This window comes from Oryctolagus cuniculus, chromosome 18 (assembly GCF_964237555.1).
Source record: "Oryctolagus cuniculus chromosome 18, mOryCun1.1, whole genome shotgun sequence".
In the NCBI taxonomy this organism is placed as follows: domain Eukaryota; kingdom Metazoa; phylum Chordata; class Mammalia; order Lagomorpha; family Leporidae; genus Oryctolagus; species Oryctolagus cuniculus.
This window is the reverse complement of record NC_091449.1, coordinates 17,423,627-17,446,544: the sequence shown is the minus strand read 5'-3', so window position 1 is coordinate 17,446,544 and position 22,918 is coordinate 17,423,627. Positions and strand designations below refer to the sequence as shown.

General features: G+C 60.8%; 2 protein-coding genes across 2 annotated transcripts in view; both read right to left on the bottom strand.

Moving 5' to 3' along the window:
* LOC138846458 (TBC1 domain family member 3D-like) overlaps nucleotides 1–22,918 on the bottom strand; it is a 137,463-nt gene that overhangs the window by 41,077 nt on the left and 73,468 nt on the right. Inside the window, exons 4-13 of the mRNA XM_070062363.1 lie at nucleotides 21,104–21,203; nucleotides 16,166–16,351; nucleotides 11,013–11,082; nucleotides 10,777–10,862; nucleotides 8,809–9,915; nucleotides 5,681–7,725; nucleotides 4,961–5,055; nucleotides 4,525–4,590; nucleotides 3,813–3,912; nucleotides 3,286–3,438 (exon numbers count right to left, since the gene is read on the bottom strand). Coding sequence (XP_069918464.1) covers nucleotides 3,286–3,438; nucleotides 3,813–3,912; nucleotides 4,525–4,590; nucleotides 4,961–5,055; nucleotides 5,681–5,753 — 487 coding nt within the window. The 5' untranslated portion in view covers nucleotides 5,754–7,725; nucleotides 8,809–9,915; nucleotides 10,777–10,862; ... (1 more) ...; nucleotides 16,166–16,351; nucleotides 21,104–21,203. The remainder of the gene's footprint in view (nucleotides 1–3,285; nucleotides 3,439–3,812; nucleotides 3,913–4,524; nucleotides 4,591–4,960; nucleotides 5,056–5,680; nucleotides 7,726–8,808; nucleotides 9,916–10,776; nucleotides 10,863–11,012; nucleotides 11,083–16,165; nucleotides 16,352–21,103; nucleotides 21,204–22,918) is intronic.
* Nucleotides 18,564–22,918, bottom strand: part of LOC138846456 (TBC1 domain family member 3D-like) — a 55,970-nt gene continuing 51,615 nt past the window's right edge. The window contains exon 8 of the mRNA XM_070062360.1: nucleotides 18,564–19,757. Within this exon, the coding sequence (XP_069918461.1) occupies nucleotides 19,003–19,757 (755 nt within the window). The 3' untranslated portion in view covers nucleotides 18,564–19,002. The remainder of the gene's footprint in view (nucleotides 19,758–22,918) is intronic.

Here is a 22,918-nt window from a genome sequence, read left to right as displayed (position 1 = left end):
TTATGTGAGTTTCCCAAGGCAATGAAAAGGTCGATCATCTTATCTCCTGCAACTTGGCTGCCATCAGACACCTAGAACAAGCCCCTATTCTACACCAAAAACTTCATATGGCAGAAAGCAACACAAAATCACTTTTCCCGGAGCTAACAATGAGCCAATGCAAACACCTAGTGCACTCTTGCAAGAATTGTGCCCCCTCGCCCCGTCAGCCCCACTGCTACAAGCAGGAGTGAACCCGCGAGGACTTGCTCCTAAGAAGCTCTGGCAAGTGGACTTCACCCACATGAACTCCTTGGGTCAACTTAAGTTTGTCCAAGTGGTGGGAGATACTTATTCAAAGGCTGTATTTGCAGCAGCCCAATCCGGAGAAAAGGCTAGAAATGTGATAAAGGCGGTTAAGTCAGCCCTGCTGGTCCTCGGTGTCCCCTGGACAATAAAGCCTGATAACGGGCCAGCGTATACACCACAGGAATTTAATTCCTTCCTGAGGTCCTGGAACATACAGTGTGACACAGGTATCCCATACCTGTGAGAGACATGCGGGGTCAAGCCAGGGATGCTGCAGCCACGGCCGCCCAGGTCTAGGGGAGAGCACAGAGGTGACACAGGCCCTCCAACCACGGCTGTTCCTATTGTGCTGATCTGTCCCAGAGGTCACGGGCACTCACAGCTGCTGCTCTCCCACCCTGACCCAGTTCCCACAGGGCACAGCTGAATCTCAGGCATTGCCTGCAGGGTCCTGAGTGGGTCTCTGCCTGGGGCTGGGGGCTGTGGAGCTGCCTACGCTCTCCAGAAACACGGGGAAGCTTGCTGCCGCTGGGCACCGGGGTCACAAACTGGAGCAAACTCCTTTCCATGGAACAATTTAATACAGGCTCAGCACCACCTGAGGGTGGCGGTGGGGGAGGGGGCGGGGAGGAGAGTACAGTGGCTCCTGGCACGGCTGTTGTCTTCCAGTGTCAGGGTGTCCTGGCCCCAGGAAGAGCCTGGGCGGTGGGGGCTCAACCAAGTGCATAGGATGCCGTGAAGACACACGGAAGGCTGCTGCCCAGCCTGGGCAGGACAGATGCTGGACTCGGCCTCTCTTCTAGGAGGCACCCATCATCCAGGTGCCCCACAGAATAAGAGGTAAGGAGGCCTCTGGCCAGGGAGGGCACGTGGGCCTGGTCTCCCATCCCAGGGCTGGCTCTGGCCGGCTCCAGCCCGTGACTGTCCCCAGAGTGCGTGGGGCTGCCATGCCAGTAGGGGGGAGTCTTCAGCTGTGGCCCCCAGGCGGGGACAGCCTGCATGGGCCCTGGTTCTGGGGGCTCCGAGGCCCGTGGAGGAGCCCACATCCACAGGCCCTCCCGGCTGCCAGCGTCGGAGGAGTCGTCCTCCCTGTGCTCTGGCCCACTCAGGTTAGGGAGACTGGCGCACTGGCACAGGCCTCCCCACCTCGAGCACTTTGGAGACTCCGTGGGGCTGGCAGAACCTGGAGACTCTGCGGTCCCCACAGGGGAGCCCAGGCCGAGGGGCTCTGGGCTGCCTTCCCAGCTCTCCTCCTCCTCCATGCCTTCCCTCTTGGTGATGCGGAGGCCAAAGCTTCCTGGAGGACGGATCATCACTGCACGGGTAGCGGGACCCCTGGTCTGCTCCCACACTGCCACTGTGTCCTGAATGGTGATTTTGGCCTTCGGAGCAGTGGGGGCAGGAACGTGCATCTGGGGGACGCGTGCCTGCCCCAGGGGCCTGCTGCACTGTTCGATGGCCTTGGCTGGAAGAAGAAGAGACGCGGTTTGCTTCTCCACAGCCCCGGTCTGGCCTGCTCGGTGCCTGCCCCGACCTCATCCTGGGGTCCCCATCACCACGTGTGACGCTGAGGACTCTTCCAGGCTGCTGGCCCCAGAGGGGAGGGTGTGTGCAGCCCGGGCAAGGGGAGCCCTGGGACACCACCGGCTCCTCCTGCACAGCCCCACAGGGTGGATGGCCCTGAACTCCTTGCCTCACTCTCATCTCTGGGGACCCAGGCACCAACTCAGGACCCCATCACCTACCCCACCTGACCTGCTGCGCCCTAACAGTGCATTGGCTGATTTCCCGCATCTGAGTCCCTCCTACATGGCTGGAAAGGAACTGAGCCTAAGATGATGGGGGTGAGAGCTGGGGCTGTGGGGCAGACATGGAGTCCGGTTCAGGACTTGGGGACAGGGAATGCAGTTTCTAAAGAGGTGGCAGGGGTGCCCTGTGTCCTCTGCCCCTGGGCCACTGTCTCTTTCCTGGTGAGACTGGGCTGTCACCACTACTGTCCCAGGAGCACCCAAGGAGGCAGCACCTGGAGGCACAGTGGGGCCTCCCCAGTGCCTGGACAGCCTGCACCTGGGCCCCCACTTAGAGCCTCTAGAGCTGGGACAAGCCCATCTCTGCTCTGCATGGGGACCCAGGCGCTCAGGTCCATGATGGCAGCAGCAGCAGGGGATGAGCACGGGGACCCCTCCCCACTAGAGCCCAGAAGCCAGCGATGCTCCGGGTCCCGCTGCCTTCTGTTGGCCCGAGACTAGGGCTGCAGAGCCCACACTCTTGTTTTCTGCCGTGGGGCCCCCAGCCCTGCCTCTGTGCCCAGCCCTGCTCGCAGGAGTGCACTCGGCCCCCACAACTGGGCTCAGGGCACCTGGGCCTTCCAGGGGTTCTCAGATGGCTGAAGGGGATCCAGTGCCGGTAGCCTTTACATCACTGCACAGGGTCTCCCACAGCCCCACCTCCCTCTAGCCCTGCCCACATGCAGGTGGGAGCCCCGCCCACCCCTGTCCTAGGAGGGTCCTGTGTGCAGACAGCTGTGGTCATCGGGCCAGGAGCCTGTGTGGGGTCAGTTGGGGAGGGGCCCCCTGGGCAGGCAGGGCCACTTCTCATCTTGCTGGAGTGGGGGTCCAGCTGTGCTCCAGGCTCCTGGGGGCACTGAGCCAGGGCACCTGCTCCAGACCTGGGCAGGGTAGCTCAAGGCGGGGCCTCCAATCCACTCCAGAGTGGGGGTCAGCCGAGGAGCCAGAGCCACAAATGTCCTGAGGACAGCTCCACGGCCCGGCCCCAGAGTGGTGGGGGGAGAGCCGGCACCCACAGGAGGATTCTGGGAAGCTGCCCGAGGCCCTGCCAGGCCATGCTGACAGAGCTTCAGAAAGCAGAACTGCTGAGCCCAGGGAGGACAAGGAGGACCAGGAAGAGGTGAGGCCCTGGGCGGGGATGTCAGGGCCTGGCACTCCCACTACTGACTCCCCCAAGGGAGCATGGGATGGGGCCGTGTGCTGGACTCACCTTCGGGAGGCAGGAGGCACTGGAGCTTCCCCAGCTCACGCATGGAGGCCCGCAGCTGCCTGATGACCGCGTCCTCGCTCAGAGACCAGGCCTGCTTCAGGGTCACCTGCAGGAACTCCCGGAGGTGGTCCCGGGGCATCTTCAGCAGGCGCTCTAGACATGGGGGTGGGTGTCAGGCTGGGAGGGGCCCTAGGGATGGCGCAGCCACCATGGCTGCTCCAAGCCCTGTCCCAGCACCAGACATGGGCTGCAGACACCCTTGGACACCCTTGGGTGTCACGCCAAGCACTAGAGGGACTGCTCAGGGGCCAATTTCCAGTGCGATGACCCTGGCCACTTCTCCTTGTGGTCTGTGGGGGCCTGGGATTGGGGATGCAACAGGGGGATTCTCAGTGCCCTCCTGAAGGGAACCCAGGCCTCCCCAACCCCCTCATCCCTCCCTCAAGCCCTGCTCACGAGGGACAGGCAGGGGACCCCCAGCTCCTCCGTCCCCAGCACCCGGGCCTCTGTGGGCCCTGAGGACTCACTGTTATGGATCTTGAGGGCCGTGTATGCCATGGCCGGGAGCACGTGCTCGCCCTCCAGGATGTATATATCCCATATTCTCAGAGCCAGGGGGAACGGCACCTGGGGACAGAGGCATTGGAGGACCCGCCCATCAGGGCCTCAGCAGGGCCCACAGGGGTGGGTGTGCAGTGTCACTCCCCTAGGACAGAGGGAGACTCCAGGAGGCTGATCACACAAGAAGGCCAGAGCTCCTCCTGGGAGGGGAGGGGAGGCCATGCCTCATGGCCACATCCCTGCCCACTCAGCGAACCAGACCCACAGAGGATGACCATGTCCTGTCCTGGACCCTGGGGGTCTGCACACTTTGGAAGCCACACTGGAGATGCCAGACACCCCAGGGACCTGGGGAGGGCTCAGCCCTTGGGCTGTGCTGCCACCAGCCTCTGCCTCGGGGGGTCTATGGATCTCCTGCCTCTCACTGTAGGGCTCTGGCCTTTGCCAGGCTCTCAGGATGGGTCCTGGTGGGACCTGTCCCCTCCTTGCTGGCTCTGAGGCTCAGCCTCAGCTTGGACCACCCTTAGCAGGGCTGGACAGGGCCTGCCTGGTCTGCACAGCAGGCTCCCTCCTGTGTCTGCTGGGGCTGGGGGAGCTCAGAGTCACAGGCCACCAGCACCAGAGAACCAGGCACTGGGGCAGGAGCTTCCCTGGGCAAGGGGTCCCCGGGGCACTTACCCCATCCAGGAAGCACTGGATGTACCAGTGGGTGGTGGAGTCCTCCAGGCACACACCCTCCTTCTCCTAAGAAGAGGCAGAGGCAGAGGGGGCTCAGGGCCCAGGGCCCAGGGCCCAGGCCTGACTCCCTCTAATCTGAGCCCTGGGGCAGAGCCCCTGGGTGCAGGAAGCCCAGCAGCAGGGGCATCCCCCCTCCCAGCCATGCAGGTTCCTGAAGGGACACAGGTCCCTCCTTCCACTCTGCTCTGGGGACAGCATCTCCCTTCAATCTACGCCAACTCTGGGGGACCAAGTGCTGGACAACAAACCAACACCCAAGCTGCCGTGGACCCCCGTAACCAAGGAAAGTTTTGGTGAGGACGTGGCCTCCCCTGGCTCAGGAAGCAGTCCCATGAGCCCAGAGCCCCCAAGAGGAGAAAGGAGATGCTTAACTTACCAGGTGTTTCTCCAGGGAGGGGAGCACGCGATGCACAATGAGCCCCAGGTGTTGCTGGAATCGCTCCAGTTTGGGGGTGTTTGGTTTGTAGAAACCTGAGTAGAATCAGCCACACCCCCACGTGAGAGCCTCCTCCTAGGAAGGCTGGAGAGCCCCAGGCCTGGGTGGGGTGCTTCTGAGCACTGAGGGTCAGGGGAGGCTGGACCAGGGGCAGGTGGGGATGAACATGGCCAGGGCAGAGGATCTGCTTGGGAGGTGGGTGCAGGTGGGTGACTGTGTGCAGCCCAGGCCTGGCTGCCCCCTGGAGCCCGCTGGGGTGGGTGCAAGTCAGACTGGGTGCCTCCTGACCATTCCAAGACTCAGGAGCGAGGAGGGGTGACCCTACAGGGGATGCTGCCTTCCACAAGTTCCCTGGGTGTGGCTCTGTGCTTGAGAGTTGTGTACAGACGTGTGAGGCAGAAGAGTCAGAATCGACCTGAGTCACTGGACAAGGACAGGACCCCTTGTTCTGAAGGTTCTCACACCCAGGATGGCCATGGCCAAGCTGCAGGGCCTTTGGGTGGTGGTAAAAGAAGGGGGCTGGCTCAGTCTGGGAGGCCTCTGCCAGCCCTGGCTTCCTGGGAGCCCCCCCCACACTGTGACACTGTCCTGCACATTCAGGAGCCAGTGAGGGCCGTGCACGGACTTGCATGCACTGGGCCCCACACGCCATCCACCTACCGTGCATCGCGTGCTTCCTGCTTTCCATGAGCTGCACCAGGGCCCAGAAAGCGTCCTCCTCGGGCATATACATGAGCAACAGTGCCACCACATGGCTCAGACCCTGGCTGTAGCCCACCTCCTGCAAGATCCCAGAATACCTTTAGGAGACCTCCCCTGGCAAGAATGATATCCTAGGATGGCCCACCTCTCAGGCAGATCAGGGTCACCCACTGAAGGGTCCAGGAAGATTTAGGCACAGGGAGCCCCTGTGCCTGAATCCTGCCACTTGGTGTCAGCTGCCCAAGAATTGGAGCCCAGAGAAGTTCTCCAAGTTCCTGGAGGGAATCCTGCAGGGCCTGAGCTTAGGCAGCACAGGGGGAGAGCTCAAGTATGGACACCTGTTACCCCCAAGATGTCAGCATGGGCCAGGTTGCTGTGGGAATCCAGATCCATGCCCATGGAAGCTTCTGGACCCCTGAGCTCTGCAGGTGAGCCGGTGGCCCTTTCTCACATGAGGAAGAAGTAAGCCAGGAAGTGCTACCAGGACCGGAACAGGAGGTGTGCCTCTGGCATGGGTGCAGGCCTGGGCTTCCTGAATGCCAGGCCCCCCTGGGAACCAGGGCACCAGGCAGGGTTGGCCAGTGGCAGGTCAGGGGGGTGGGGATGTCCAGGCCTTGCTGGGTCACCCATGGAGCCCTGCGCCTGCTCCACTCATGGGAAAGTCTGAGTGGGTGGTTGTGGCAGTGGCGCTGTACAGAGTGGGATTCAGGCCCATGGGTCCAACCACAGGGCTGGTGGGTGTAATGGCATCAGTGGGACCCAGAGCAAAGTCATACACCTGATCTGCCCTGCCTTCGCCCCCCGCCCCACTGCGTGGAATGCTAGTCCTGGGAGGGGCATCCCAACACGGCCAAGCTCCTGGGGTCTGGAGACCAGCCCAGGAGAAGGCTGCCTTTCTCCTCCCAGAACTTGAGGTTGGGTCCAAGAGGCTCAGAGCCTGGCCTCCACTGCTCTTCCTCAGAGCTGTGGATGAGCGAGGCCCCCTCAACCCAGGCTGGGATCTCTGTGACCAGGGGTGCCCTGCAGGGACTGCCGGGATAGCACCTGCGCTATGATCCCAGAATACTCACGGGATTGTAGACGGAATAGGCCATCAGTATGTGGAATAAGGCCTGTTGGCTGGAAGAGAGAGGACAGAGGCCGTGTGTCTTGTGCTGCCGAGGCTCTCAGTGCAGCTCTGCCTAACAGAGCCTGACAGCCACACGCAGGGCCCGTGACACTCTGCTCATGTGCAGTGACGTCGTCAGGGCACCTGCGTGTTGTCCACCATGTGGGTGAGCGCCGCCTGCAGGGACACGCACACCTCCCAGGGCGCAGTCACGTGCACTTTCATTTCCCAGGTGGGTGTTCAGGGCACAGGTGAGCGTCCCACTGTGGGAGTGCAGTCCCGTGGGTCCAAGCTGTGGAGAGTCAGCCTCCCATGCACGTTCAGCCTTGTAGGGAGCAGCACCCGGCGTCCTCAGTGGTTCTATTTCCCCCATTCCCACAGCTGTGCGCTGGTGCCCCTTTGTGGTGTAGGGAATAAGCGTGTGTTCATGCGCTGAGGAGGTGAATTGTGTGTGCGTTCATGAAGGGTCCCCCCCGAGCCTGTGTTCCCGGGGTACTGGGGGGCTGCCCACTGCTTCCTTGTGACTGAGTTGAAGGGCTCCTTGAATATTCTGGAAACAACACCTTTATTAGATAGATTGCTACTATTGTCTCCCCTGGTGTTTCTTTTCATTTCAGTCTCTCCACAGTGTCTTGGGAAAGTTTGTGTACTATAGAAAAGGCAAGTTTGTTTTCTGTGCTCAATGAACTGTTTTAGGCTTGCACCCAATCTTCCCTAGGGACCCCATGTGCCCCAGGACCCTTGCTCCTCCCACCCGCGGGTCCTCCCCAGCCCAGAGGCCTCACTTCATTCCGTAACGTTCCCGGAACATGAGGTGGTTTCTGAAAGTCCATGCGATGGCGGAGTCGATGTGATGGAAGTGAGTGGCGCCCAGCCTGGCCAGCTCTTTCATCTCCTGCAGGGCAGGGACAAGGGGGGGGGGCAGCCTCAAGAACTGCACAAGCCCCATTGCCACACAAGGACCTCAAGTCCACGTCAGCTCTTCTGGCTGACAGGGAGTTCCCTGCAAGCGCTCATTCCTTTCTGGGTCCCACCTTGAGGGAGGGTCATGGGCTCCCTAACTTGCCTCAGTGCCCACGTCACCCTGACGGTCAGCAGCAGACAGGGGCTCTGAAAGGTCCCTGTGCACTCCCCCTGCCTGCCTCAGCTCTCAGCACGACGTGGTCTGCCCCCAGCCAGGCTTCTGAGCCTCCTCACTGGCATCTCATGCCCTGCCCTCCAGGAGTCAGCCACAGCCTGACCACTGCTCCATGCTGCCCCCTGCTGGAGGGGCCCATCTCCATCTCGACATTGCAAGCCGCCCTTGGCTTGGAGCTGAGCCTGGGCAATGACTGTCTCCAGGCCCAGCTCCCAGGGCCAGCCCCAGACTGCAGACTTGGGGGAGGCAGGGTGGGCCACACAGCTGGGCCCTGCTCCCTGATGGCAGCCAGGGGCCATGAGAGCCAGCTGCAGCTGACAGCCCTCTGCCCACACCAGTCCTCACTCCCTCCTTTCCCAGAAGCATTGAGAGCTGTGTGACCATTGGAGCGGCCTCTCCAGGCAAGGGCAATGCCAGGGGCTGCAAGTCCATGTGAAGGCAGGGCCAGCTGTGGGCAGGCCTAGGTGAGGGCCGGCCAGCTGCGGGCAGGCCATGTTAGCACAGAGCCTGTGGGGCTCCCTACCTCACACCATTGTGATCTCATCCTGGGAGACCCCCGCCCATCAGGGACCAGCAAGTCCTCTCTTCTGGCCGTATGCCAAGCTGCCCAGGTGAGCTCAGCAGAGAGCAGGTTAAAGCCTCTGGCACAAAACACACCTGTCCAGTCCCAGCTGGGTCTGAGGAGACGTGGAGGAGGCACTGACTAGGATCTAGGGAGAGGAAGGCAGGATGGGGAGGAGGCTCCTGAGGGCTCAGTGAGGGACGGTCCTCCACGGAGACTCAGGCTCCTGAGCAGGCCCGAGCAGGCCGGGCCCCCTTGGGCTGAGTGCAGAGCCGTACCGCGTATTTGCCCGGGTTCTGGGCCTTCCTCTTGTCCACCTCCAGCATCACAGCCCACACCTTCCCGCGCACCTGGGCAGGGATGCCTTTGTAGATTCTGCGCTGAAACTACAGGAAAGAGGAGGCTCTGGTGAGTGCTGAATGTGGCCACTCGTGGAGGCAGCGCAGGGTGAGACAGCAGAGGGAGAAGCCAGGGGCTCCCTGTGTATTGGCAGAGGGAGGATCTGCCCAGATGGGGGCCTTATGACCCACAGTGACTGGAGGGCCAAGGGCTCAGGGGCACCGGCTCTGCCGTGTACGGAGTGGCCGCTACAGGGCTCCTGGAACCACGCCTGCCCTGCATCTGGGATTGTCTTCAGCAGTGACTTCAGATTTTCTACCAGGACAGTGTCCTGTGTGTATGGGGAGGTGTGCCCATGACCTGTGTCTCTAGGGACTGGACAGTTGCCCCTGGGCATCTGAGAGGCAGGCGGTGCCTGGCACAGGAATGGGCACTGCTCAAACCCCAATTCAGCTCTCAGTGTTCCCGAGGGGCCCTCATCGCCACGGTACCTTGTCACTGCCGCGGTATTTACTATGGTTCTTGATCATCTTTATCCACTTCTGGATCCTTCTTACCTCCTGTTTACACTGGAAAATGAGACAGGATGGCGTGAGCCCAGCTTGGGGCTCTGAGAGGGGCCCTCGGATGCAGCTCAGGAGCTCTGTGGGCGCTCAAATGGAAGGAGCCAGAAAAGGCACAGACCGTGAGCCCCAGATCTTCTGTCTGGGGGAGCATCGGTGGCCTGGCCTCTGACCCGAGCTGCCCCTTCGTCAAGGAGAGCCCCTGAGCTCCAGCCAGGTCACTCCCAACCATGCCAATGAGTCAGGGCGGCCGACAGCAGACACCCCTGAGCTGCGGCTCACTTCTGGGACAGGTGAGTGTGGTAAGATGTCAGCAGGTGCCGTATAAGTACCGCATCGCGGGACCTTATGGCGCTCCCACTCACCACTGCCGAGCCCCACGTGCCCCCTCTGCCCAGCTCTGCTTCCAGATGACTGGCCCATGGCCAAGGACTTGTCCTTACCTTTGCCCCCGGGGTGCTGTCTTGGGGCAGCTTCTGCTCACTGGAAAGCAAGGGAGGCGGAGAGGTGAGGACAGGACCACAACAGGCACCGCGACCTCCCTAGTGGGCCAGGGAAGGACCAGCTTCATCCTCTCAGCCCAGGGGACTGAGATGGGGAGGGAGGGGCTGGTGACCATGAGCACAGGGAGCCTAGGGCCAGGCAGGGGCCCTTGCTGCCAGTGGGGGGCTCCAGGCCTGTCAGAGGTCCACCTTCGTGGGTGTGTGGCAGCCCCCCACAGCAGTTGGGGGGTGGCTGTCCTGAGCAGGGCCAGACTGCCCAGGGCTGAGGCAGCTATATCCCCACATCAGCTCTGCCCAGGACGTCACCCTGGAACTGACCGAGTCCGAGTGACCTGCCTGAGAGATGCTCAGTGCTGTGAGTGTGCACCTGGGGCTCGAGGCACCTGGGACCCCTACACCCCTCAGGGTCCCCCACTGCCCACCCTCCCCCCTGTGCCCTGGCCTCCTGAGGTCATGTGCCCCACCTCACCCCTCCTCTGTCAGCCCGGACCCTGGCCATCTCTCCACCACTCTGCTCCTGCTTATTCTCCAGGTTCTGGCACAACATGGAGGCAGAAGCCCTTATCCCCGTGCTAAGGTGGGCTGCTGAGTCATGCCAGAGATGGCCCGAGATGGCTCCATCCCTCCAGGTTACCGGAGCCCACCCTCCAGCAACGGGGCCTCTCTCCCGACATCTGTGGGAACAGCCTCCATGTCCGACTCCTGCCCCCAAATGCTGACCAGTGCCTGCCTGTGACCACAGCTGGGCTCAAGGTCGGGGCCGGGGACAGGTGTGCCGCCTCATGTTGGGGTTTCTGACCCCAGTCCCGCCCTGGGGTGAGCTGGGGTGTGGAGGACTCACTGCAGGAACCCAAGCCTGTCTGGGACGAGGCAGCCGCCCTCATCGTCCTCTTCTTCGGGCACCAACAGTGCCGCTCCTCGGCGTCCCTGCAGCCGAGAGGGGACCCGGATGAGAAGTCACTGGGGAAATGTCCACCTGCTCCCTCCCCCGTGTCCCCAGGGAGGCTGGGTCTGGCTCTCACAGGCACAGTCCTTGAGGCAGGGCCCCACCTCCTCCCCCAGCACCCTGGCCAGTACCTGCTCATATTTATTGATGAGCTCTGCTCGCTCCTGGGCCCTCCGGGACCTCAGGGCGTTCATATCCAATCTGTAAGACACACACGCACATGGGAGCCAGTACTGGGGAGCCCACAGGAATGCTGCTTTGAGGGCTGTCCCCCTGGTCAGAGGTGGGGCAGCCACACAGCCAGGCAGGCGGGCACCTGGTGGCCGGGTCCTTGGATTATGACTTGTGCAGAGCTCATTGACTACGGACGGTTGGGGAAGGACAGCCCCCACCTTGCCTCCCCTGCCCTTGGAAAGGATGCTCCTCCCCCAGGCTGGCAGCCACGTGTCCTCCAGGGGGCCCAAGTCCCAAGTCTATGGGGCTCCCTGGCCTGCTCCCAGCTCCCGCATCTCTGGGGCTCTCAGAGCCGGCCTCCCTGCCCACCTGATACCAGCTGACCCGACACCTAGTCTTGAACCCGTGTCCAGACACAGACTCACACCCAGGCCCATTCAACACTGGTGACCAGCAGAGCGGGAGGAATGAGACGACTGTGTACACGCTCTGCACACAGGGGCAGCACTCAGAGCTCCACCACATCGCCCATGGAATCCGGTGTGGGAGACCAGGGCCGCCCCCCTGGCGGGACCTTCCCCACGCCACAGCTCATTAGAGCAAGTGCCACTCACCTCCATCGGGAATCCATGTGATTCTCTGAAATGCGCCTGCTGCCTACACTACCAACTGGTCAGTTGGGCAGTAGACGCACTACTGGCCTCTGGTCGCCTCCCAGCCCAGAGTGCGCATCTCAGTGACTGTGACATCACAGAAGCCTGCCAGCCAATCCCTAGTGGCTCTGCTGTGGCAGGGCTCAGGGTCCTCAGGCCTGGCTTCATTAAAGGTCACCACAAGTGGGGCCTGTGTTCTCCCCAGGGCCCAGGTGAAGAGGGCAGGGCTCTGGCAGAACTGCCCCGGAACCAGGGGTGCCAGGGCCCTCTGCCACCTGCCGTCACGGTCCCAAGTCTCAGGCAACCGGCACCTCCCGCCCCTCCTTTCTGCCTCTGCAATTGTATTACAGCCCAACTGTGAAGGCCTCTTTCTTAGAACAGAAGGTCGCATAGGGAGTCCCACATAGACCTGTCCCCACACTCCGGGGCTGCCCTGCCATGACCTGAACTGAGACTCCCGGGGGAGCAGCCTCCTGTCCTACCACAGGCCCCACCCCAGCACTGCCACCCTCTGCTGCCCCTCCTGCTCTGTTCCAGCCCTTCTTCCCTGGAGTTGTAGGAGGTGGACACAGGGGTCCTCTGGGATGGAGGCAGGGGAGCCTCCCGCTGAGCACCTCAAGCCAGTGTGGCCCAGCCTGTCCAGAGTGGGAACCAGGGCCCTGTCCTGGACACGGGCCAGGGCTTCAGGCACAGAGCACTGAGAACTCCTGGGCACCAGCACCTGAGCCGCATGCTGGTAACACCGGGCTGCTGCTGACCATCAAAACAGGGACAGCACGCGTCAGGCCGCAGGCAGGAGTAGCCACAAGCCCGCGGCTCCCCAGGGTGCTGATCGCAAGGTTGCTCCCCCTGGGAAAGTGGCTCAGCCCTCCCCCAGCACCTCCTTGGTCCTGGGCCCCACACTGCCCCTAGGCTGCCACCTTGGGGCCACAGTCGGTTCTTTTCCCTTCAAGGGCCCACTGCTCTGCCTCCCTGCCCACTTCCCCTGCCCTGGCATGGAGACCACAGGGTGCAGGGCCCTGGTCACCCACACACCTGCTGGCCTCCTCTGTGGAGTGTGAATGAGTGCACCGCTGTGTCGTGTCCAGAGATGCTGTCCAGCAACACTTGGGTTTTAACTGATTCTTTTATTCCCCCTCCCCACTCAGCTTCTCAGCTTTAAATTGCATTGTAAACTCTTTGGAAGACTCACAAAGTGCTGTAAAATAACACAGCGAGTGCTGAATGGGGACCACTCAGCTTCAGCAGTGTAATGTTCCTAATTGGGTGGAAGACGCCCATTCGTTTTCCTTTCTCTGCCTGAGTTCAAACTCCAGATGCCTAGGCTTAGTGTTCTCCACATTGCATTTTCCTTCACTGGGGGGGAGGTTTGTTTCCCAGAGTCCGTGTGCAGGGAGCATGGGTGCATGGGCCCCAACCCAGCTCCTGCATGGACTGATGCTGGCCTCCTGGGGTGGCTTAGGGTGCACAGGGGTGAGTTCCCATTGTTGTTGCTACAAATGTTTCCTTATCATCAAGGTGTTGTTACATATGTTTAATTCATGGATCTTGGGGGGTGGTTGCTTCCATCCACTGTTCCCCTCAGCATGGGCCTGCAGTGGCCAGTGGCTGAGGCCTTAAAATAAATAAATCTTTAAACAATAAAAATTAAAGTTCAAAATAAAAGCAAGTTCCTCTACTTCTCTCCCTCTTTCTCTCTACATCTTTGACTCTACCCGCCTCTCCCTGCACCCCCATGGGATGTTGGCCACCATGTTGGATGCAGCACGAAGGCCCTCCAGAGACGTGAGCCAATCAGCTCGTGTGGCTTGGACATCGCCCCAGTCTGTGGGATTCTGTCACAGCAGCAGAGAGCTGACCGAGACACCTGGTGTCGCCTGTGTCCTCACTGCACATAGATTTGCATCTGTCAGACGGAGTCTGGTGGGACACAGCCCCAGGGTCCCAGAGGTGGGGTAATGAGGGGGTCTCTGCTCCCCAAGCCCTCCCGTCCCCTGGGCTCCCTTTCACTCCTGCAGAGGCAGGGGTCCCCCATTGCTCCTCTGTGGAGAGAGCTCAGTGAGCACAAAGAGCAGGTCTCCCCTGGGGTAAGTGCTTTAGACAGAGTTTGTGGCACCAAGAGGGGTGTGGGACCTTTAAGAGGTGGGCAGAGTAGGAGGTTGCTAGGTGAGATGGGGTGGGGCCCTGGGAAGGCATGAGTGCTGGGCTCCCAGAATCAGGGCTGGGCCAGCCAAAGGCAGGAAATGCATCTGGGTCTCCCTCCCTCCTGGGTGATGGAACCCCAGTGCTTGGACCACCACCTGCAGGTGCCACCTGAACCCCCGAGTGTGCATTAGTGGGGAGCTGGAATGGCAGCCAAGGAGCTGGGAGTAGAACCAGGCCCTCTGACTGGGGATGTGGGCACCCCAATCCGGGACTTCACCGCTGCCTGGAGCGCCCACCCCGACCTCTTCTCTCTGTGAAGCCAGCCCAGGTACAAGTGTGGGAGAAACAGGAAAAGAATCAGCCCACCCTGCCCCCCTCCAGCAAGCCACCGGTGACAGGAGCGGCCGCTGTCTGGGCCTCCCAGCAGCTCCTTGGTCACCAGGATGACACAGATGTTTCTCCCGAGACAGCCCTGTGCCGAGTGCCCTCAGTGAGTTGTGACAGAGCAGGGGGCAGGTGGCAGATCCAGGCCCAGAGGGCACAGACAGGCGTGTGGGGGGCCTGAGACAGGCGGCAGCATCATGACCACAGGGCTGAGCCACCGCAGACACCCAGACCCTGGGCCCACTGTGCGGGAGACCCCACGCGGGGTGTGTTTGCGGGGTCACAGCTGCGTCCACAGTTGGGGGTTGGCACTGGGACCAGCTGAGGCACGAGAGAGGATTTCTGGATCATGGCCAGGGCCGTTCATGCCCCTGACCTTTAGGTCCTTCTGTCTGGTCAGGGACCCCTTCCCACCCCTTATGTCCCTTGGGCCTGGAGGTGGGAGGTCTCATATCCATCTATAGGTGGGCACCACTGCCACCGTGCACGGCCACAAAATGAGCAGCCGAGCGGGTCTCCCTGCAGAGGGCGGGACAGCAGAGTGGCAGCTGCTGTGCAGTTGGGCACGCGCCCCGGCTCTGAGCCGCAGTGTGCTCACGGTGACGCTGGGACTCTCACTGCCACTCTGAAGCTGGCTAGCCGGCTACGCCTGGTCAGTGAAGCGTGTGTCCTGCGGATCTCGGCCATGCCGACGGAGACCACACCCCCCCCCCACCCCGCCCCACACTGCACCCCTGCAGGAACAACACGGACAGCCCTGGATCCAGCCGCCACTGGCAGTCACGACAGCCGGCCCCGCTGCACCGCCCGCCTCCCACACCCACGCCCGGTGTCCGGTCCAGCACTGAGCAGACTCTGTGCAATGCGGGCTTTTATTGTTGCCTCCTCCTTTGAGAGGCCGCCAGTGCGCGGGGCTGCACCTGCTGAGAATGTAGGCCCAGGGTGGCCCTGGGTCTTCTGGCCAGGAGGGCTCCCTTAACAAAGAGGATCTGAGAAGATTTTACTCTGCAAAGAGAAGTCGGGACACCTGGTGAGGCCGGGGCCTAGAGACACCTGCAGGGCACAGGCACAGGGCACTTCCTGGGGAGGAGCTGCAGCCTGGCACTGGATCTGGGCAGCTGAAGTCAGATCCTCTCCTACACCCTGGGTGCCTGAGGAGCTCTCCTAAAAATCCCTCCCTTGATGAGGAATGAGGGGGAGGTTCTCTGTGGGGGGTGCAGGCGAGGCTGGGACAGGCAGGGGCTACACAGAAGGCCTGGCAAGGTGGCAGTGGCACCGGGGGCCTCCAGGAATGCACAGACCCCAGTCCGCTGGCCCCTTCTGTCTCTGGCACACTTGCAGCCTAGCAGTACCCGTCCCCAACTGTGCTCCACCTGCAGTCAGGGTTTGGTCTGCTTTTTCCCCAGCTGTCGCCAGGCCCGGGAGGACAGGAAGGGCTGTTGGAGGTCTAATTCCAGGCTCCAGAGCCCCAGATGGCCGTTTGGGGTCCAGGGAGAAGGAAACATGAGGTCTGGGGGTGGAGGAGGGCACCTGAGGGGTCAGGGTGAGTTAGTGAGATTTGAAGGCAGACAGCACCCAGTGGTCACCGCTTGGAGAAGATTCGACTCGGGCGCTGGAGAGGCTGTGGCCAGGGAGGCCAGAGCTGAGATTTTACACAGAGGCAGGGCTGCCGTGGGGACAGCGGCCCTGGAGGGTCTTGGGCCTGCCTGGGGGAGCTGAACAGCCATGGAGCCCAGGGCTCCGGGTCCACACAGTCTCCCTCCCTGTCCTTTCCCGCACCGTGGGGGGGGGGGGCGGCCCCCAACTCTGCATCCTCATCTGGAGGTTCTTCCCACAGAGTCCCAGGCTGGGCTGTGGTGGGCACGAGCAGTGCCCCTCCCCAGGGCCCTGGAAGGAGCCGGTGTTGGGCCAGGCCCAGCTGGACTCACCACAGCACTGATCGCGTGCCCCTTCTCCTCTGCTGTCAGTTTCCCATCACGCACTGCTTCAGCGCCAGGGCGTTTTGCAGCACTAGCGGGTCACTTTGGTAATTTTGCACATAGGAAATATACTCATCGGAGGGTCCTGACAGAAATTCATAAACAGCTGTCTGCACAGCCGGCAGATGTCACAATCTGAAGAGAAATGGAAGGCATGGGTCATGGCAGGTGCGTCCCTTCACCCGCCCTGGGAGCCAGCACTGCCCTGGAAAGCTGGCCCCTGCCCCCAGAGCACCCCCAGCCCAGGCGTCCGTGGCTGGCACCCACTGGCAAGAGAGAACAGGAGCCAGGCAGCGCCGAGCAGCACCAGGCAAGCAGCAGGCTTCATGGTGCAGGGACAGCCGCTGCCATCGCGGGGCCCTTTATACCTGCTCTGTGTCCCCAGTGGGACAGGAGGGGCCTGTCCTCCCGGGGATGGGGGGCTCCACGCCCAACCCAGGCCACAGCTTGCATGACCTGCAGTTGCAGAGGGCGCACGTGTGTGTGTGTTGATACTGGCCAAGTCCAGCCCTGGATTAACACAGGGCTTAGCTCCTTCTCCCTCTCTCTTCCCAGGGACCTGACCATGGGCCCATGCCTGGGTGCAGGGAAGGCGCAGAACCAGTGGAAACCCTGCCTGGGCAAGGGGAGAAAGCACCACACAGGGCCTCTGGAGCCCTGGGCCAGCTCAGCCTCTCGCACCTTGGCTGGGACCCTGACGACTGGCTGCTGTGACTATGGGAACTGCAGGAGACCCAGTGCCAGTGTGGCGGGCAGGCCGGAGTACAGCTCCTCTGCTTCTCTCTTGCACTCATGGCCCTGAAGGCTAGGGGACACGGGGTAGACCAGTTGTCTCTAAACACCTACTTGGCATTTGACCACATTCTGTTCTTTGGGTGTCAAGGACCCTGACTGGGCTGGGAGAGACGCCCAGGTCCTTGTCTTCCCGTGGGGAGAACAGAACCAGGACACACACAGAAGTGCAGCCTTGTCAAAAGGCAGGGGTCGTGCACGACTTCTCCATCTCTTCCCGCACCTGTGCTCCCCGAAAGACGCCCCAGGGGAGCCCAGCTCCCTTCTGTCCCTGGCTTCCCCGCACACACCCTCTCCCACCCTGCTGCCTCTGCCACCTCCTGCCCCAGTCTCCCTCCCTCCATGGCCTCCTTCCATTTTTTTTTTTTTTTTTTAATTTATTTGAAAGCCACAGTTGCAGAGAAGCATTGACAGAGTCAGAGAACAAGAGGTCTTCCGCCCGCTGGTTCACTCCCCAGATGGCCACAACAGCCGGAGCTGCGTCGATCCGAAGCCAGGAGCTTCTTCAGGGTCTCGCATGTGGGTGCAGGGGCCCAAGGACCTGGGCCATCTTCTACTGCTCTCCCAGACCATAGCAGAGAGCTAGATCAGAAGAGGAATGCCTGGGACTGGAACCAGCACCCATATGGTGAGGGAAGTCTTGCAGCTGCAAGTTCACCTCCCCCACACAGGGGAGCACAGCTGGGGCTGGCCGGAAGCTGGCCAGGAAGCAGCAGTGGGACAGGACTCTAGGCGTTCTGACCTGTGATGCCCACATCCTAAGCAGCAGTGGAACCCGCTGTGCCCCAGCACCTGCCCTGCACGTGAGTTCTTGCTGTGGCAGGACTGGGCTGGTAGAGGGAAGCTTGTGCTAAGGCGAGTTCCGCTTCCTTGGCTTGCTCTGCTCTCGTCCACCTGCACACGCTTGCCTTCTGCTGTCCACTGTGGCCAGGAGCAGCAAGAGGGCCTGGTGGGGAGCGCTGATGTGCTTGGGGCTCCCCAGGGTGCGGCCCAGCAGGAGCTGGGAGGCCAGTAGGAGTGACAGCCAGGCTCAGCCCCAGTGCACACTCGCCCCTGCGCGCTTGGGCTCGCCCTCCCGTCTTCAGTTCTCCATGGTTTCCCTCCCTTGTGGAGGGACGGGAGCTCCAGGAACATGAGGGCTGTCAGAGGAGCTGAGGGCGTGGCCTGCTTCTCCGAAGTCTCTAAACAAGGACACGTTCACATGGGTAGGAGAGGACTTCAGTAAGTTCATGGATATTAGCATTTAAAGTGCACGGGCCAGGGTGGTGCTAACTTGCAATGATGGCATCCCATAGTGGAGAGCTGGTTCGAGTCCCAGCTGCTCAGCTTCGGATCCAGCTCTCTGCCAACAGGCCTGGGAAAGCAGTGGAAGACGGCCCCAATATGTGGGCCGCTGCTCCCGCATGGGAGTCACAGTTGGAATTCTGGTTCCTGACCTTCGCTTGGCATAGAACTGGACCTCAAGGACTTCTGGGGAATCAACCAGTAGATGAAGGATTTGTCTCTCTTTCACTGCCACTCTACATTTTGAATACATAATTCATTTTTTACATAATACATTTTTAAAATATTTATTTATTTATTTGAAAGTCAGAGTTACACAGAGAGAGGAGAGGCAAAGACAGAGAGAGAGGTCTTCCATCTGCTCGTTCACTCCCCAGATGGCCACAACCGCCAGAGCTGTGCCGATCCAAAGCCAGGAGCCAGGAGTTTCTTCTGTGCCTGCAGGGTCCTGAGCGGGTCTCTGCCTGAGGATGGGGGCTGTGGAACCACCCATCTCCCCAGGAACACGGGGAAGCTTGCTGCCGCTGGGCACCGGGGTCACAAACTGGAGCAAACTCCTTTCCATGGGACAATTTAATACAGGCTCAGCACCACCTGAGGGTGGCGGTGGGGGAGGGGGGCGGGGAGGAGAGTACAGTGGCTCCTGGCATGGCTGTTGTCTTCCAGTGTCAGGGTGTCCTGGCCCCAGGAAGAGCCTGGGCGGTGGGGGCTCAACCGAGTGCATAGGATGCCGTGAAGACACACGGAAGGCTGCTGCCCAGCCTGGGCAGAACAGATGCTGGACTCGGCCTCTCTTCTAGGAGGCACCCATCATCCAGGTGCCCTGTGGAATAGGAGGTAAGGAGGCCTCTGGCCAGGGAGGGCACGCGGGCCTGGTCTCCCAGCCCAGGGCTGGCTCTGGCCGGCTCCAGCCCGTGACTGTCCCCAGAGTGCGTGGGGCTGCCATGCCAGTAGGGGGAAGTCTTCAGCCGTGGCCCCCAGGCGGGGACAGCCTGCATGGGCCCTGGTTCTGGGGGCTCCGAGGCCCGTGGAGGAGCCCACATCCACAGGCCCTCCCGGCTGCCAGCGTCGGAGGAGTTGTCCTCCCTGTGCTCTGGCCTGCTCAGGTTAGGGAGACTGGCGCACTGGCACAGGCCTCCCCACCTCCTCGAGTACTCTGGAGACTCTGTGGGGCTGGCCGCAGCTGGAGACTCTGCGGTCCCCACAGGGGAGCCCAGGCCGAGGGGCTCTGGGCTGCCTTCCCAGCTCTCCTCCTCCTCCATGCCTTCCCTCTCGGCGATGCAGAGGCCAAAGCTTTCTGGAGGACGGATCATCACTGCACGAGTAGCGGGACCCCTGGTCTGCTCCCACACTGCCACTGTGTCCTGAATGGTGATTTTGGCCTTCGGAGCAGTGGGGGCAGGAACGTGCATCTGGGAGACGCGTGCCTGCCCCAGGGGCCTGCTGCACCGTTTTATAGCCTTGGCTGCAAGAAGAGACACGGTTTGTTTACCACAGCCCCGGTCTGGCCTGCTCGGTGCTTGCCCCGACAAAACCCTGGGGTCCCCATCACCACGTGTGACGCTGAGGACTCTTCCAGGCTGCTGGCCCCAGACGGGAGGGTGTGTGCAGCCCGGGCCAGGGGAGCCCTGGGACACCGCCGGCTCCTCCTGCACAGCCCCACAGGGTGGATGGCCCTGAACTCCCCACCTCACTCTCATCTCTGGGGACTGAGGCACCAACTCAGGACCCCGTCTCCTACCCCACCTGAACTCCTGCGCCCTAACAGTGCATTCGCTGAGTTACCCACATCTGAGTCCCTCCTACATGGCTGGAAAGGAACTGAGCCTAAGATGATGGGGGTGAGAGCTGGGGCTGTGGGGCAGACATGGAGATTGGTTTAGGCCCTTGGGAACAGGGAATGCAGTTTCTAAAGAGGTGGCAGGGGTGCCCTGTGTCCTCTGCCCCTGGGCCACTGTCTCTTTCCTGGTGAGACTGGGCTGTCACTGCTACTGTCCTACGAGCACCCAGGGGAGGCAGCACCTGGAGGCACAGTGGGGCCTCCCCAGTGCCTGGACAGCCTGCACCTGGGCCCCCACTTAGAGCCTCAGAGCTGGGACAAACCCATCTCTGCTCTGCATGGGGACCCAGGCGCTCAGGTCCTTGATGGCAGCAGCAGCAGGGGAGGAGCACGGGGACCCCTCCCCACCGCAGCCCAGAGGCCAGCGATGCTCCGGGTCCCGCTGCCTTCTGTTGGCCCGAGGCTAGGGCTGCAGAGTCCACACTCAGTTGCACTTGTGTTCTGCCGCGGGGGCCCCCAGCGCCTGCCTCTGTGCCCAGCCCTGCTCACAGGAGTGCACTCGGCCCCCACAACTGGGCTCAGGTTACCTGGGCCTTCCAGGGGTTCTCAGATGGCTGAAGGGGATTCTCTGCCGGCCTGTTTCCCCCTCACTGCACAGGGTCTCCCACAGCCCCACCTCCCTCTAGCCCTGCCCACATGCAGGTGGCAACCCACCCACCTGTCCTAGGAGGGTCCTGTGTGCAGACAGTTGTGGTCATCGGGCCAGTATGTCTTGGGTGTCAAGCCAAGCACTGGAGGGACTGCTCAGGGGCCAATTGACAGTGGGATGACCCTGGCCACTTCTCCTTGTGGTCTGTGGGGGCCTGGGATTGGGGATGCAACAGGGGGATTCTCAGTGCCCTCCTGAAGGGAACCCAGGCCTCCCCAACCCCCTCATCCCTCCCTCAAGCCCTACTCACGAGGGACAGGCAGGGGGACCCCCAGCTCCTCCGTCCCCAGCACCCGGGCCTCTGTGGGCCCTGAGGACTCACTGTGATGGATCTTGACGGCCGTGTATGCCATGGCTGGGAGCATGTGCTCGCCCTCCAGGATGTAGATGTCCCGCATCCTCAGAGCCAGGGGGAACGGCACCTGGGGACAGAGGCATTGGAGGAGCCGCCGTCAGGGCCTCAGCAGGGCCCACAGGGGTGGGTGTGCAGTGTCACTACAGGGGACAGGGGGAGACTGCAGGAGCAGTGACCCAGGATATTGAGGATCTCTGTCTCTCTGCCTTTCAAAGAAATAGCAAGATCAATAGGGGCCTGTGCTGTGTACAGTAGGCTAAGCCTCCACCTGCCACACCGGCATCCTGTATGTGGCCAGTTTGCGTCCCAGCTGCTCCTCTTCCAAGCCAGCTCTCTGCTTATGGCCTTGGGAAGCAGTAGGAGATAGCCCAGGTGCTTGGGCCCCTGCACCCCTGTGAGAGAGCTGGAAGAAGCTCCTGGCTTCTGACTTCTGATCAGCTCAGCTCCTGCCACTGCAACCATTTGGGGAGTGAACCAGCAGAGGAAGACCTTTCTCTATGTCTTTCTCTGTCTATAACTCTACCTCTCAAATAAATAAAATATTTTTATTGAAGGACGGGGTGGAGCCAAGATGGCGGAACAGTGAGGGCGCACACCGATAGTGCGGGAAAATTTAGTTTAATAAAAGTGGAGTTATGGTAGCCTCAGAAAAAGGATCAGGAAAAAACTGCAGAGGAAACTCTTCCGGATCTAGTGGCTGTGACTCGGAGGACCTACTGGGAGAACAAGGTCACCCACCGCGCGGAAGCCGAGCTGCGGGAGCTGCATGGTCTGTGTGCCGGTGCAGGAAGGGGAGTGGATGTCACACAGACACCAGCAGGGAGAGCAGGGACGCCCAGGGCTCTGAGTCCACACATCGGTGCTGGAAGGGGAGGTGAGCTCAGTAACCTGAGACATTGGCGGGGAAATGGTGGTCAGAATCTAGAGGGGAGCGGGAAAGTTCACCAGACTGACTACGGGAGAGAAGGAAAAAAGGTGTGTGGGGGGGTACTGGTACAGAGGAGTTTCTCTCTCTGCCAACCTTGCAAAGGCAAGCAAGAGACAAAGAGCAGGCCTTCACTCTGGATTTAGATAACAACTAGGGAGAGCTAAGGAACTGAGTCACTACAATTCAGTAGCCTAGGCAACCCAGTGGGAGTCCAGAGGAGAAACAGAGCCTGCACAGACTCTTTGGGTAGAAGCCAGAGATCTGAAGCTAAATACCATCAATTCTGCACAGCAGTGCGGTGCGATATTACTTACCTCCTAAATAAATAAATAAATAAAAAGGAGAGATTTACCACGCATAACCTGAGGGTGTCACCTTTGCACACCCATAACCCAGAAGAACCAAGCAGAGCTCTCAGGCCACACCCATCTCAAGCCTCCAAGGCTCCTCCAACAGCAGGCAGTCCACTTAACACAGACATAGTATAAAAAAAAAAAAAGCGCAGTGACGAAAGAAGAATTAACTATGCCAAGCAACAAACACAGAAATCGAGGGAACAAGATCAACGATGACACTATGATGCCTCCAAATAAACAAAACACCCCAAGCCAAGATTATGAAGATGATGAGATAGAAGAAATGCAAGATATGGATTTCAAAAAATTTATGATAAGAACATTTAGAAGTTTTCACAACACAACATATCAAAACTTATGGGATACAGCAAAAGCAGTATTGAGAGGCAAGTTAATAGCAATAGGTGCCTATATCAAGAAATTGGAAAGGTACCAAATAAATGAGCTTTCAGCACGTCTCAAGGACCTAGAAAAACTGCAGCCAAACCAAACCCAAAT